The sequence below is a fragment of the Corvus hawaiiensis genome, chromosome 2 (assembly GCF_020740725.1).
Source record: "Corvus hawaiiensis isolate bCorHaw1 chromosome 2, bCorHaw1.pri.cur, whole genome shotgun sequence".
In the NCBI taxonomy this organism is placed as follows: Eukaryota; Metazoa; Chordata; class Aves; order Passeriformes; family Corvidae; genus Corvus; species Corvus hawaiiensis.
In genome coordinates this window covers 29262631-29278272 of record NC_063214.1, presented here as the reverse complement: position 1 = coordinate 29278272, position 15642 = coordinate 29262631, and the positions used below count along the sequence as shown (strand labels likewise).

Sequence of the window (15642 nt, the reverse complement as noted above, 5' to 3'; positions counted from 1 at the left end):
TTTTGCTTGACACTGGCTGAAATCACGTCTTGAAATGAGATATTCCAACTTTTTGCTACCTGTCAGCTATGAGATGCAGGATAGCAACTGTGTCATTGACGGTAAAGAGAAATTTTCTAGGCATTAAGAGGTAAGTTGCTCCCCCACTTTTGCCCGCTGGTGCAGTATGTACATATATCATCTACAGTTTTCAAAGGAAGGGTCACCAGCTGTACTGAGCATGAGCCAACTCTGAAAGCTCAGTCCTTCCCATAGAACCTTCTGCAGGTGTTAAGATTCTTCTGAGGTGTTGCTGGGAAGCCTGTTGCTGCTTCTGTTTTCCACCCTTCTTTAGGTGGGATGGAAAAATTGCCCTGTGGCAAGTTTTTCCTCTTCTTTGTACTTCTCATTTTCTGTGGCCTCCTGGGCTGTGGTTCTGTGTATCTGGCTTATGTCCAGTAAAGTCTGTGTTTTGGAGAAGAGTTTGGTGGGCTGCAGTTCCACAGCCTTTTTCTGTGGATATTTGGAGATGTCTGATGTTGTATAAGGCTCATTTTTCATGTACTCCAGCATGGACACCAGTGAGCACTTCCTCTGCACTGATGCACAACCTGATCAGTGTAAGGTGCACATAGAGGAGATATAGAGCTTCTGTAAAGTGTGAGCTGGGGGGCTCGAGTCTCTGCTGTGCTGCAGATGGGTTTTGGAGACCCATGCTGCGGGAGGCTTCTGTTCCTTGGACCATGCAGGGGATGTGAAGTCCTTAGTACCACACAGAGTCCTCAGTTCATACAGAAGGGAGTTTGAAGTCCCTTATTTTTGTCATATAAAAAGGATTTTCAAGTCCCCCTTAGTGTTTGAACAGAAGAGAAACAAACTTAGCATAGATAAGGGGATGCCCTTGGCTGAGGCTGTGCAAAATCAGGATAAATTGTTTGATACAGTAGAATTTTGCAATAATGTTGTACCAGCAGGTTTGGCCAGCTATAACTTGGTCTGCTTGCTCAGCAGGACAGTGGCCATCACAAATGTTTAATGACACACTTGCAGTTAGTGCATTCATTGACCAGGCAGCCCCTGACATCAGGAGATATTTTAAGAAGCATATGCCAGTCAGGCAGGAACAAACCTCTGTGGGCTGTTGGTCTCAGCACAGCTCATATATATTAAACCAAGAAGAGGCTTGCCACCCACCATGAGACAGGACCCTATTCCCTAGAGAGCCAAGAAGAACATCTGTAAGCAGATAGACTGTTACTTAATCCAAGGGATTTTGAAGCATTCCATTAGACTAAGAAAGTAAACCTTTGTTTGCCTTCGTCTGGAAAAGACAGCAACTGTCTTGGACACATCTTCTCCAAGGCTTTGCCAGATCCCTGACCATTTTTTCATGAATGTTGGGGGTTGATTTAAAGGGTATGAAATCACCATGTAAACTGGGTTTTGAGGATGATTTGTTATTAGCAAGTAGTGATGAGAATGCTTTTATATTAAACACTACATATTTGTGTGTTGCCCGAGTGAAAAGGGGACACCATGCATCTCCATCCAAATTTCAGCTGAGTCAGAAGAAAGTTAAATATTTAGGCTTTATTTTGGGAAAATGGCAACAGATCTGGAAAGAATAGAGGTCAGAATTAACTTCCCATGTGCAGTCACAAAAAAAAAAAAAAAAAAAAAAAGGCAGGTATGAGGTTTTCTCCAGATGGGATTTTTTTGGTCATGGATTCCTATGTTAAGGGATTCAACTAAGTTTCTGACTGAAGCAATGTACAAAGAAATGGAGGCTATTGTATGGTGCCCAGAGAAAGAACAAACTATGAAGCTAGAAAAGGAGCTTGGTATAGAGAGTGGATTTGGTAAACCATGATCCTGACGCATTGAGCAAGGATTCTTTGGGCTCCTAAAAAAACCCTGTATTCCCAGCATACAATTGCTTTGGAGCAGTGCAATGATATCTGCTTCCCTTTGGCTCAGGGACCCCAAGGCTTTCCCAATCTGAAACTGTGGGCTTTCAAAGTGCACTGCTCCTAGACAATGACAGAACACATGGGCTGTCCTGGGGCCAGGCCACACAGCTCGTGCATGGTCTGCAGATCCAGGTGTATGGATGCTTGGAGGAGTCACCATTTTCCCTGCTGGCCCCATAGCAGGGGCAGCAGGAGCCCTGAGAAACCAGACTGAAATCACAGCTGTCAGCACTTCTGCTCTCCTTGATAGAGCGAATCCCTCTGCCATCCTAATGCTGCATGGTCTCCTGTTGAAGTCTTGGGACATTCTCAGCTTGCAGGAGTTTTGTGGGAGCTTGTTGGAAATCTCAAGGAGTGTCCTGAGGGTTTGTTTGCCCAGGAAGAAGGAACTGGGCCCAGAATCACGACAAGCTCTTGGGAACTGTGACCCTTCTATCTTGAATTTTTGTCTGAGGTGAATCATGCTTTTCTTTGTTAGGAGAGATGTGTCAAGCTGTAAAGAGAGTTTTGGGATGGTGCAGCTTCGAGTCATTGTGCAAATCTCTGTTAGACCGACTTCTAGGCAGTTCTGCCAGCAGTGTCCAGCTCAGCAGGCCCTTAGCATTTGTGCCTCCATGCTGAATTGTTGCAGAGTGTTGCTAGAGAACAGTTTCCCAGAGCTCCTGAATTTCAGTGCTCATTAATTCTCTGTGCATTTGTGTTGAAGTAGGAAGCCCCTGCCTTTAGTTCATAAGCCTTACAAATGCTTCCCTTGCTTGGAGATGCTTTGGGTGAAAAATACCCAGGTGACTCAGACAACAGTCCTAGAGGTCTATTGTACCAGAACTCACAGCAACTCATAGCAAACCCATTTGGTCCTAACAAAATTCTTTGATTTACTGTACTCTGCTAAACAATCGATAACAGAAGGATGTGAAGAAAAACACTGACTGACTTGAATAGCAAATGAGAGAACAACAAGCTTATCTTAGCATTGATTACATAAATAAACATGGAGGAGAGGTCTATGTGCCTCTGGCAATCAGCTGAAATGACTATTTCAAATAAGACCTCTCTTTCTGCTCAGTAGAAAGCATCTTATTTACATTGTTAGCTTGGCGTCTGCCTTGATGCTCGTTATCTGGCTCAGAAGGGAGAGGGAATTGTTTCCTGATCTGAGCTGGGCCAGTGCATGACACAAGGCAAGCACAGATGGAATTTCCGGCCTTGCATATGCCATCCCACATTCTCCTCTGTGAAAGGGATAAGGGTTGTGAAGATTGCTATAGAAATACTATTGACATCTTTACTGTTCCAGCCCTTGTCTGCTTTTCCTGTTATTCACCAGCTGGTGACCACTGATACTGAAATCAGCCAGGGAACAAACTTTCTAACACAACTGGAAGGATTGGAAAGCAGGTTTTCCTTACTATAGCGCTGCACACATTCAGAGATTTTTTTCTCTAATCAAATGTGTCATGAAAATTTACAGCCCGGTATTTATTCCATCATGATCATATGTATTCATTATAATGTACTTCCTAGTAAATACATAAACATGACTTTTCCTAGGATTAGTTTACATGTCTCTATATCTTATTGGATGTCCTTTTATGGTCTTAGAGGGTCATCTAAGGCAGTGTCTGGTGGTCGTATTCACTGGGTACCCTCAGAACTGTAATGACCTTGCACTGAGCTTCTCTTAAGGCATGCACTGTTATCTCTTATTACATAACTTTGTCACAAAACACAGTGTTCCTCATCATCTGTTTATCCACAGGTTCCAGCTATGTTTAGCATCCTGTGTGTCTACTTTTACATACTTTTACTTAATTTGCTAGTTAATCTTTAAGCCCTATTTTGCAACTTAGAGGGAAATGAAAATTTCTACTCTCCATGTTGTCTATCACCAGAGAGGCCATTCTTGTGTCAAAAGTGATTTGGTTTTATTACCAAAAATAGTGGTATTGAGATGATCTAGACTGAGAGGCCTGAAACCTGATGTCTTCTCCCTACAGAGAGGTTCCAGCCCAAACACCTTCAAAACTAGACTTTCCTCTCAGGAAAATTGAAGGATTTACTTCAATTCTTATGGATACCAGCAGAGGAAGCAAGAAGAGAGGTTAATCAAGGTCCACGTTACCTGAAGTGCGGCTTAGGAAAGCGCCCAGAGGAGTTTAGGAAGCACAGGAAAAGCTGAGTGACTGGCATTTGAGTTCATCCAGAGAGTGATTGTGTAGGGAGGCCAGTTTTGAGCCTTAAGTTGAATCTAGGTCTTCCAGTGAGGTCCAAAAGTATTGGCCTATTTACATGCCCTTGAGCTGGGGTTATCCTATACCACCTCACACCGTGCAGAGAGGACAGAGAGGTGAGTTGGGCCAGTGCATGCAGTCTGCAGTTGTGGGGCTCAGGGTAACACATGGTGAGCAATCACATGTGAATTGTTTGTCTGTCTTGTACACTCTGATATTTGTATAGTTGTTGTAACTGTTTATTTTATTATCTCAAACCGTTATCTTTACCTTTTGTGTCTCCACTTCTCCTCTCAATCCGGCCTCAGGGGAATGGAGGAGGGGAATGAGTGAGCAGTGCTCTCTGGGGTGTTTCACTGGGAACATTAAAGTGAGGAATACCATTCCTAGATGATGTCTGCTTTTTTTCTGTTTTCTTTATAGCAACCTGCACCCATTTCTGATCAGGGCTTATGCAGATCCTGATACCCTTTGCAATAATAAACCTGTAGGAACAAAGAAACCAAACCAGGCAGCCATCAAATTCCAGTCTCTAAACCCAGGTCTGCTGTTCTTGGTTTTCATGCAGAGTATGAGGAAAAATGTGCTAAAACAATATCAAATGCTAGAATTGGTGTTAGTCTGCTCTGCAGAGCAAGGAACTGTAAAGACTGGCTTTTAGAGTAGTGTAATCTTATTTCTGTGGTGTAGTTTGGAAGTGCTGTAGTTCCAGGAGTATCACTAAGAGGTGTTATGTAGGATAAAAAGCCCATAGGTTGGCAACAGTGCAGGCTCCATCTATGTGGTAATATGAGAGGAACTTGATTCCAGAAGCATCTCTGCCTGTACCTGTACTCTACCTCAAGGTCCTCAAATGCCATCTTTTCTCTCTCTGAGCAGAGAGCTCTTCCATTTCTGCCTCTGATAATGTGGGGATCACCTGAGCATGGTATGAACTTTGTTCTATAATTACTCAAACTTTTGAAGAGATATTGTCTGAGGTGTGAGCTTTACAGCTGAAATATGGTGTAGAAAGCTTGGAATTCGGCTATTCCAAAGCAATCTGAGTCATGAGTTAGCAATAGTGTCAGCTCTAGCTAACTCGCCCTTAGGTTCTCAGATTTGTGCTGTCATCTTGGGACCTGTTTCAGCAGTATCCATCTGCATTACAATCAAGCAAACAAACTTGCCATTTGATTCAGGTTTTTAGTAACTTTATTAAAATCCAAAGCCTGCTGTTAGTAGCATGTATCAGTTTTATGATGATAAGACATTTATATGTACATAGTTTTCTAGGGCAAGGAGTTCCCATGAGTTTGTGAAATACAGATTCCATTCCGGACATGGATTGTTCTTATTCAGAGAAAAGCAATGGAAAAAGCAAACCAATTGTTTCAGGTTTGTCTCACGTGAGGGTGAGTAACTAACTTACACAGCACCTTCTTAAAACCAGCACTCAATGCAGAATGCTCTGCTCTCCATCAGGATGGAGGCCTACACTCTTCCAGCTCAGTGGGAAGTGATTTTGTGTTTGTTCAGAGAGTTTACTGCTATTTATTAAAAGCAAGGAAATAAAAGCAGGTAGTAAGGTTTCTTCCTTGTTACGCGCAGCACTGATGATGATTCCGGCTAGGTGGTCCTAGATGCTTGTCTAGGACCAGATTATCTGCGTTTGGCAGCACGTCTTTCATCTATTCTCCTTATAGCAGTCTGCACCCATTGCTGATTAGCACCTACACAGATCCTGATACCTTTTGCAGTGATAAACCTATAGGAAAAAGGAAAGCAAACCAGGCAGCCATCAAATTCCATTCTCTAAACCTAGGGTCTACTGTTCTTGGTTCTTATTCAGAACATAAGCAACAGTGTGCTAAAACAATATCAAATGCTGGAGTTTGTAAATGTTAGAAAAACACCAGTTAGCAATGTAGTTCCCTGTTCATGGCGTAGGTATATGTGTAACATACAAGGTCATGTGCATATATATGGATATTAAGATAATCTAGCATACCTGCTGTTCTGGGATTTTATTTTAAATCATGAGGAACATTAGTCTCCCAGAAGCAGAGCCCAGATTTGATAAAGACACATGCTTGTGAGCTCAAACAACCAAACACAGCTCCTAGCAGTCCTCAGAGCTACCCCACATCCTTTTCACGTGGACTTTCCCCTTGACTCAGTTCATGCATGGGGCCTCTGACTTCTCCACCCTTGCTGAGATGTTTGCCCACTCACTGGGCACAAAGATGTGACTGGTCAGTGAGCTTCCTGCCATTATTCATGAGCAGCACATATCTCCCAACTTTCTGAGGTCCCCTCCTCTCCCCTCACTCCTTTGGCTGCCAGCTGACTCCTTGATGGAAGAACTGGAAGGGTGACCTGAACTAGCCAGATTTAGTGAGTTAGGCCATGACTTGAATTCTGATGCCCGTTCCCTATTTGATGATATTGTGTTTGCAAAGGGAACTCTGAAGGGTGCATTGGGTACTTACATGATGGCATCTGTTGGTACTTGTTGCTTTTCATAGTTCACAAGATTTCGGATGTTCAGTTGCCTTGGAGACAGAGTTGCACAACTGTATTTGCGACTGGACGCACTACTAGCGCTTCCTAGAAAGGAAAAATAGATAAATGATAAAGCTACTTAATATTTAGCCATAATTAGTTACTAAATTATGAATTCCAGAAGATTTCCAGTTGTGGTTAGACCGTGAGAGTCTCATGATGTGCAGCCACAGTACCAGTTATGCCAGAGAGCTTAAGCTACTTTTTGTGATGCATCCTACCATCTCTAAAGTGTTGCTGCTATTTCAGTTAAGATAGGAATCTTCACCCATTGTCCTGGACAATTGTATAGTAAATCTTCCCCCAGGGAGTCACGGCTTCCATAGCAAAAAAGCTGTTTGGCATCATTGATAATTAGGCCTGCATCATCTGCAAATAAGTGCTCATGTGGAATTAGAGCTTAGAAGTGGAGCTTTACTGGATAGATTTCCACATATTATATGAACGTGGATCAGCAATTTCTCCTACTTTCTAAGTGAAGAAAAGGAAAACCCGGCTACTTCTCTCACTGTGGATATCCAAAAGTAGCATTAACAAAACTGTTGACAGAAAGGGAGAGAGATCTGCCAGAAGAATCAGTGCTCATATCTCCCTCCTGTAAGTTTGCTTATAGAGGGAGTGGAGTGCTACTTAATCCTTGCTTTCCTCCAAGATTTTGATACAATTCAGAGAAATGTACTGGTCATTAAAAAAGAGGATCCCAATATTGGTATAAAATTTTCTGGGCACTCATTTTCTTACATGGTGATAACTTAAAATGGGAGCTCATTTAGGTGAGATGAAGTATAGGCATACATTAGTTAAGCCTCCACTTGCTAGTTTCTGGTTTTGTCCCATTCATGAAAGACAGGTTTGGGAAAGCATGTGGGGGACAAACAGAATGCTGCTGCACTCTGTGGTTTATTTATAAAGAATTTATAGAGCTACTGGCTTGAGTAAAGTCCGAGAGCTGTTCTGGTGCACCTTGTTAAATATGAAACCTGCTGCACATAGTCTCACTATGTGTGAGCTGTTCTTTGTTTGAAATAATTGGAATAGCTGAGACAAACACACATCAGTCTTGGAGAAGTTGTGGGATAGCCAGTGCACAGGTACTGGCAGAGCTGCTAATTCCTGAGATTTTGTTTGCCTGAAGCAATAGCTCTCCTGCTCTTGCTTTAGTCGTGAGTATCACAATGTAGTATTTTATATGATTCATTTCACATTTCTTCCTGCCTCAGACTGGTTTTCAAAATGTGGCATTAAAAGAGCTCAAAGACAGCTAAGCAATCCTTACTAGTCCTGGAAATATTTCCTCTGCTACTACACAATCTTTGGGGAATGGATGCAGAGAATAGCAGCAGAGCTTCTCTAAGCCTGGGAACAAACCCCAACTGCTCTGCACCTATAGCTACCCTTTTTTCCCAGGTGTATTTGGTTTCTTTATCATTCTTTCTAGCTCTTTTTCCTTTCTCTTGTAGACAATCTCGGTGTGCTTTTTCAGACTTGGTGATACTTATGACCAATTACACAGCCTGGAGAATGACACTGGCAACTGGCAGTGCGTGATACGGGGCCACTGCTGCCAGGATGAAGAGCAGCGTCACCGATCCAAATTGGGGAATGTAGTGGGATGGAGTTGGAGAGGCAGTGGGTCAGCATAAAGGCTGTGCAGCTTCATAGTCTTGTAAATGCTTAGCAGGTCTCAGGTTTTGGTGTGGTTTTGTGAGGATACCTTTTCTCTGTGTTTCTGAGTGCATTTTTGTGGGTTTGCATATGGCTTGCGTATCAGTGCTTTGTGTGAAATCTAATTGTGATGAGGTGGTGTGTGCTAATGGGTCTATGTTCATGTTTCTCCACGATACATGGAGCCTAATTCAAAAGTCAGTGAGCTAAACACCACTATAGACAAACTTATTTAAAGCATGGCCAATAAACATGGCTCATCCCAGTGCTCATAACTGGTCTCAAGGATGTTCGATTGCATGACTCAGTGAAAAGAGAGAAGGTATTGTATAAATCTGTTACTCTCCTTCTTAGTTATGGTTCATAATTTCCCTGTCTGCTCTAAATGGTTTATTGAGAAACAAGCAAATGAACAATATGGGATACAGAACTGGAAGAACTTTTTGAAATGGGGACATTAGAGGGATGAAGGCTATATAGTTAGAGAAAGACAAACAACAAACAATACAAAAGAATTCATATAAAAGTAATCTATCTGGAAAAAGAGAGAATGTACATCTTATTCAAGAAATATTTTTCATGAGATGTTATTAACCTATAGTACACCCAGGTATATGGCATCAGTGAGACTAAAAGACATTGTGCCTTCAAGATTTTATGATTTTGAGAGAGAGAATATTGCACAGAAACCCTTTAAAGTGCTCCCAGGCACAGAATCTCTCCCTGCATTAAAGCAGAAACCAACCACTGTCTGGCAGGACATCAGATGAAATCCCCCATGAAGCTGCCATTCTTGCAGTTTTCATCTGGATTTCTTGTGAGCTTTATCTTATAAATCAGCTCTTTGAATGCTGCTCATGAGACCACAGGTGCAATGTGGAGCTATTCCTCTCAAGTTGCAAACTTACCTTTAACTGTGTGCACAGTGAAGATGCCAAGCCAGAAGAGGAGCAGGATTGCTGCAGTGTGGAGCTTCATTGCTGTGGCTTCTGGGCCAAGGCAGAGCAGAATGTGGCTCTCCCACAGGATTTATATATTGTCATTCAGGGGTGAGTTCTTCTTTTCCTTTTTGGGGTGTCGTGATGGGCCTGACTATAAGTGGTAAAATTGAGTGGCAGTACTTTTTCTGGTGAGAGAACCACTTCCTTTCCCCCACCAGTCCTTCACTAGCCCTCCTCAGAAGGCTTTTCCTGCTCAAACCCAGTGTGGTTGCACACGCTGCTGTGCTGTGAGTTGGGTTTATTTCAAGCTGCAAAAAGTGAGAGCTCTTGTGCTGTAGTGGAAATCTGTAAGAAGTGTTCCTGTTGTTTCACACTTCAATTTTGAGACCTTTAGCTAAGCCACAATGCAGAGACACAGAGTGACATTCAGAATTACTTTGCTGACCAGTGGACCACTGGAAAGGGGAATTGTGAGCTAAAGGATGATGGAAACAGGAACACCTTGGCTCTTTCCAGAGCGGGCATGACCGAAATACAAGGGTTTCAATTCAAGGTTGAAATTCAAGGGTCTGCCCTTTTTTTGCAGACAGTGCCAACCCTATCACCCAGCTTTAGGGTGTCCTTTCTATGGAATGTGGTCTAAGTTACTGGATAATATTGCTACAAGCCAATGGTTTTGGTCCTGCAAATATTTGTCAGGCCAGCTGTGGACCTCCAGACTGCACATGAAGCAGCACTTGAGCTGGCATCTTCTTCCAGAGCCTCGTAGCAGAAATCTTCTTGTGCCCTTCAGAGCTCTATAGAAAAACCGAGCTGGTCCTGGTGTGCATATGTATACACCAGGCTGCCTGATGCCTGGGCTTGTGAACAGCTATCAGTGCAAGGACTGGAGAAATCATGAGTGTCCTGGTTTTGGCTGAGTTGGAGTAATTTTCTTCTTAGTAGGTGCTACTGTTTTGCATTTTGGATTTAGCATGAGAATAATGTCAGTAACACACGTGTGTTTCAGTTATTGCTAAGTAATAATTATCCTGAACCAGGGACAACTGCTAAATGCAATAGTTTTCTTAATTTTTAACAAGGTCAGGAAATTTTTACTGAAATAATTGTGGTATGTCCCCTGTTTCATGACAGCCGCCCTGCTGAGGGAAGAGAAATATGCAGTGAGCAGTGTTGTGCCTAGTATCAAGAGTTTACTTATCAGGGCAAAAAGTTTGTAATGCTGGATTTTCTCATCATGCAGTCAGCTTTTAAAAAGAGAGGCCAACATCTTCATGAATTACTAAATTCCTAGGCACTCCTAGAAATGAGCATCTTTAGTGAATGTTTAGCAGTCCCTCACTCAAATTTGTGCCATCAGGTCACTTAATCACTTTTGAAGACTAAATGAGGGCATTCAGTGGCTTTAGGAGGGGACTTAAAAACCTCAGCTTAAGCACCTCTTCATCTCAGATAACTGTTTTTGTGATGAACATTGTCACCCTCAGGGGATAAGTTTCTGCCTCTGTTATCTACAGAAGCAATTTGTGTATGTGTCTTATGCAGGATACAGTAAGTGAAGTTAGGTGGAATATATTGGACCCTAATGTATTTTGATTTTACATTGTCTCTTAACACTTGGAGTACTGGTTGAAGAAGTACCAAGCAAGTAACATCCAGCTGTGATGTTTCCGTGATTTTCTTCCCCTCTCTTCTTCCCTTGCTTTTCATCACTTTTGCACTGTAGATTTCATAGGTACCTGAAATAGTAGTTTATGTTTACCTGAAATAGTAGTTAATGTTTACCTGAAATAGTAGTTTATGTTCAGTACTTTAATTGATATTATAGTGGAGTAGAAGCAAACATATTCTCAGTGCTCACATCTCAGCTGAGAGATAATAATTTCTAATCTAAATTGATGGCTTCGATCACATTTTTAGTAACTACTCTGCTTTGTGCTGGTTTTGGCAGAGCTCCTTCTTTAGAAACATAACCCTATTAACAATACTTTCTCTTAATCATAATAGAGTTTTTGCTTGTAGACCATCTGTTTCCACTATTACACTGCCAGCTTTTTCCTGCCAGGATGGTCCTGCCATCTTCCCTTGATGTATTATGTGCTCTTAAATAATAGTAAAAAATCAAATCAATCAAAATCTTTCTTTAATCATTCAACTTGAAGTATTCAGATATGTAAAATTACCCTGGGAATGATTTGGTTTGAGAGGGCCCAGAGGTCTTTGCTCTTTCTTTCATTCAAGTGCTATCTTGTTTTGGTTTAGTTCAGTGAGCTTGTTTTGGTTTAGTTATATACTCCCCCGAGATTTACAAGAGGAATAGTCTGATCCTCATCTTTATAATCTTGAGAGCTTTGGTTCTTTGAGAAATCCATACTGGGAAGTCAACTAAACTCTGTGCAATGCTATTGCTGCACAGAAACCAGATGAGGCTATAGCTTGGTTCTGTGAAAGTACCTAAATATCTCACATGTTGAAACAGGAGTCAAATACCTTTGGGACTTTGTGGAATATTCTCAGTCTGTGTGGGGATACTGTCTAGCAGCCTTCCAGTACCTGAAGGGGGCTTACAGAGAGGATTTTTTCAAGGACATGTAGTCATGGGATAAGGGACAATGGCTTCAAACTTCAAACATTTATTATGTTAGAAATAAATTCTTTACTCAGAGAGTGGTGAAACACTGTAACAGGTTGCCCAGAGAAGCTGTGGATGCCTCATCCCTGGAAGTGTTCAAGGCCAGGCTGGATGAGGCTCTGAGCAACCTGTGATAGTGAAAGGTACCCCTGCCCAAGGTAGGGGAGATTGGACTAGATAATCTTTAAGGTCCCTTCCAACACAGGCCATTCTATGATTCTACAATATGATTATCCTTTTTCTTCCTTGTTTTGTTGAATTGGTTTTTTTGGTTATTTCTTCTTCCACATCCTCAGCTGTCACATAAAACAGAGAATGCAGATTTTGTTTAGTGCTTCTTTTTTTTGCATGCCATATCTGTAGGATCAAGGATGGGAACCAAGTCCTATGCTGTTAGTTTTTCAGGAGAAGAGTAAAGACTGTTTTGTGAGACATAAACGACTTTAGGTGAACCATGGATAGTCAGTGCCTTAAGCACTGGAAATGGATCAGAACCAATATGTTGCTTCTGGGTAAATATGAGCTTTTCTCAACAAACTGAAGAAGTCCAGATACTTCTGTTTCTCAGTGGGCAACAGTTTTCTCAGTGGTACCTCATGCTTTGAAGAGAGTCCCTTGGCCAATCTGTATGTGTTTGGATTCCTTTGCTCCATGACAGTGATCACAGGGAATATTTTGAAGAGCTAAGATTGCTAGGGAAAAGGGGGAGTTACAGGTACAAGAATCCACATCAGTGATATTTGCATGCCTCTCACACAGTAGCATGTGCTATTATTTACAAGTATACAGACTTGTTCTCATTACTGCCGTTAAACACTTCTGCCATCATTTTGGTTTTAAAGAATGTTTGAAGGACAGGCTGTGTAACAGAGAATCACAATAAAGGACCAGCTTCCACGGAGCAGAGCAATATGCAGAATTAATAAGCCTGGATTCAACTTTTGGTCCTTTGTCTGCTGACTTCTCTTGCCTCCACCCAATAATTGTTCTTAACTCCTCAGCATATGTTTTCATGTGCCAAAGGAAACCATGCATTCCCTCCACACACTTGCAGCTGTCCAGCTCACATGTGCTGTCAGACCTGCTGCATTGAATATCCCTTTTCTGCTGGATTTTCCCCACAGTGGAGGCACCAACTTGGGTCTTCCTGCTGTTGAGATGCTAGGTTTTGGAAAACTCATAGGGATTTTTGCCTTTTTGTTTACCATCAATTGAAATTGGCTAGTGGATTGAAAAAAAAAAAGATGAAAATGAAGGGAATAATGTGAAATTTCCTTTTTTTGAAAATGTCACCTTCTTGAACTTTCCCAAAGGGAGTCTTGGGATATTTCTTCTGTTTTTTTTCTTCGGGCTTTTTTCCCCCCCTTAAATAGCTGATTTCTAATAAATGCATTTGTTTAAAACAATAATTATCCTTGCAAGAATTTTTAATAACCAAATCTTCATGAGGTCCTACCACAGAATTTAAACAGATATGACAAATTTTGACTTTTAATTATGATTTTAACTCCTATGATTTCCAGAAAAAAAAAACCCCAAACCTAAGCCGAAAACCCCCTCCCCAAAACAAACAAAAACCCCAAACCAACCAACCAAAGCCCCCCAAACAAACAAACAAAAAACCCCAAACAAACAAAAAAGCCAACTCCCCCCCAAACCAACCAACCAACCAACCAACCAACCAAAACCAAAGAAACCCTCCCCCCATCAAAAAACACAGAGAAGATAGGAAGAGATCATTCCAAAATTTTTGCAAGAGAAATTCATGGATTTTTTTTTCCCAAAGAGGATATTTTTCCTTCCCTCAAAGAGAACTACAGTAGCCTCTGGAATAGGCATTTTTCTGCTTCATGTCTGATGATGAAGAGCTGTCACACTTTCTAACCACACCACTGGTGAGATACATTGTCTTGCTTCACACTAGTTACTATAATCTGACAATTTTGGGCCACATCCTGTTCCACAAAGAGTTTTAGAACTTCTTAAAACTGGTCACAGCACTTAATTCCCACCTGTGCAATGAAATGGAACTTGTTGCTCTTGCAGCTGCACCCTCAGATACAAACTAAGAAGTAGTATTTTTCTGTAAGTTGGTTTCTGTATTCTCTTAGCCATTTGCTCAGTGAGTCCATAATAGCAGGAGAGTCAATGTGCACTTAAATGAAGGTTTAAATGAGAGGGGCAAGGAAAAAAGACCTTCCAGGGTGCTGTAGCAAATATGCACCCTTGAAAATGTTCTGCTCTGAACTTTCTAAAACATAGTCCTTGAGGTTTATTTGTTCTGTTTTTTTCCTCCATTGTAATGACAATGAGTATGAAACTATGTGTTAGACAAATGCATCAGACTGTATTATTCACCTGAGTTCACTGCTATGAGTGATGCAATGTGGGAGGCAAGGGGAATAGGAAAATTTTCCCCCTCAAGTTAGCATTCGTTTTATTCTTTGTAGTTTCAGACTCTTAAATGCTGTTTCACTTTTGAAAACTACTTTTCTCTCTCACTGAGGGCTGCAGAAACCCTCACCCTGTCTAAGACAGCAACAATTTAAGAGCTCCCTCCCATGGTTATCATATTTCTTGCACCTAATTTGGCAGCTTTCAGTGTAGTTACGGACCTCTATATTCCTCACTCATGGTTCAGCATGGGCCCACGAGCAGCTCTCCATCCAGTGCAGCAAAGCTTATCAGGCAAATCTTCCCCCCTCCTCTCCTCCACAAACCCAGCCCAAATCAGCCACATGTCCCTGTGGTCAGAAACACTGCCTGCTTGTGCCAGGTCTAGAGTCAGATTATCTGTTTGCTCTCTGTGCACTGATTTATTTACTGACAGAGAGTGCTGGTTTCTTCCATTTCCTATACTACCTTCTTTGAGATAAATGAATATTTTCCCTGTTTTGTCCACAGAATGAAATGAAGGCCATCACTCTCACACTGTCAAAGACATACATGGGAAAAGATGACCTAATCTCTGCTTGATGGGGTAGTCTGTACTTCAGGGCTAAGCAGGTCTTGATGCAGCCCCAAATGAAATGGGATCAGAGTCACCTGACTGATGCTAGTTGCAAAATTCAGGGCCTGCCCTGCCTATCTATCTCCGTCCTTACCTTGCTCCCTCTCTGCTCTCAGTCAGTCCAGCTGTGAGTTATTTGTGTCCTCTTGCCATGTGCAACTAGCAGATTTGTGTAAGCAAAGACACTGCTCTTGCATAGCTCTTCTCTCCAGAGATTCTCAAAATGTTGTAAGAGTATTGGAGAGTTTAATTAGCTCTCTTATCACAAAACAGAAAAGTTCAGGGTCTAGCAAAGGAGGGAATTAGGGCTGTAGCAGTGCACTGCTCCTCAAATTGTCTGTGAAGAAGGCACTGTAGTTGCCCAGGCACCACTTGTGTTTGCTGGATTCCCGTGCTCTGACAGTGGATAGAGCTCTGTTGTTCCATTAAGAAACATTTGGCCCACGTCTCAAAGGCATTAGAAAACAGCTACCGTGAAATAAGTAGGAGCTGGACTCTGCCTTAGGTTAGCAGTAGTATTTCTCAGTGAAAATTTGCTCTAGTTATTAGTGTTTAGGTAAGATTTGTATGTGTGCTCTATTGTTTGGCAGTGAAATCCATGGGAGATGTGTAGACCTGGTGCTCCTTGCAGAAGTGCAGGAGTTCCCTCATAGAGAATTGGAACTGGGAA

The 15642-nt window shown here is 41.9% G+C and overlaps 1 protein-coding gene across 1 annotated transcript; it reads right to left on the bottom strand.

The window, feature by feature from the left end:
* Positions 1 to 5356: 5356 nt before the first annotated feature.
* LOC125322188 (lymphotactin-like) lies at positions 5357 to 9445 on the bottom strand. Its single transcript, XM_048295818.1, has 3 exons — positions 9298 to 9445; positions 6652 to 6769; positions 5357 to 5927 (listed from the first exon to the last, which is right to left on the bottom strand). Exons 1-3 carry the CDS (start codon positions 9365 to 9367, stop codon positions 5822 to 5824), a joined length of 294 nt encoding a protein of 97 aa, XP_048151775.1. The 5' UTR covers positions 9368 to 9445; the 3' UTR covers positions 5357 to 5821.
* Positions 9446 to 15642: the final 6197 nt, after the last annotated feature.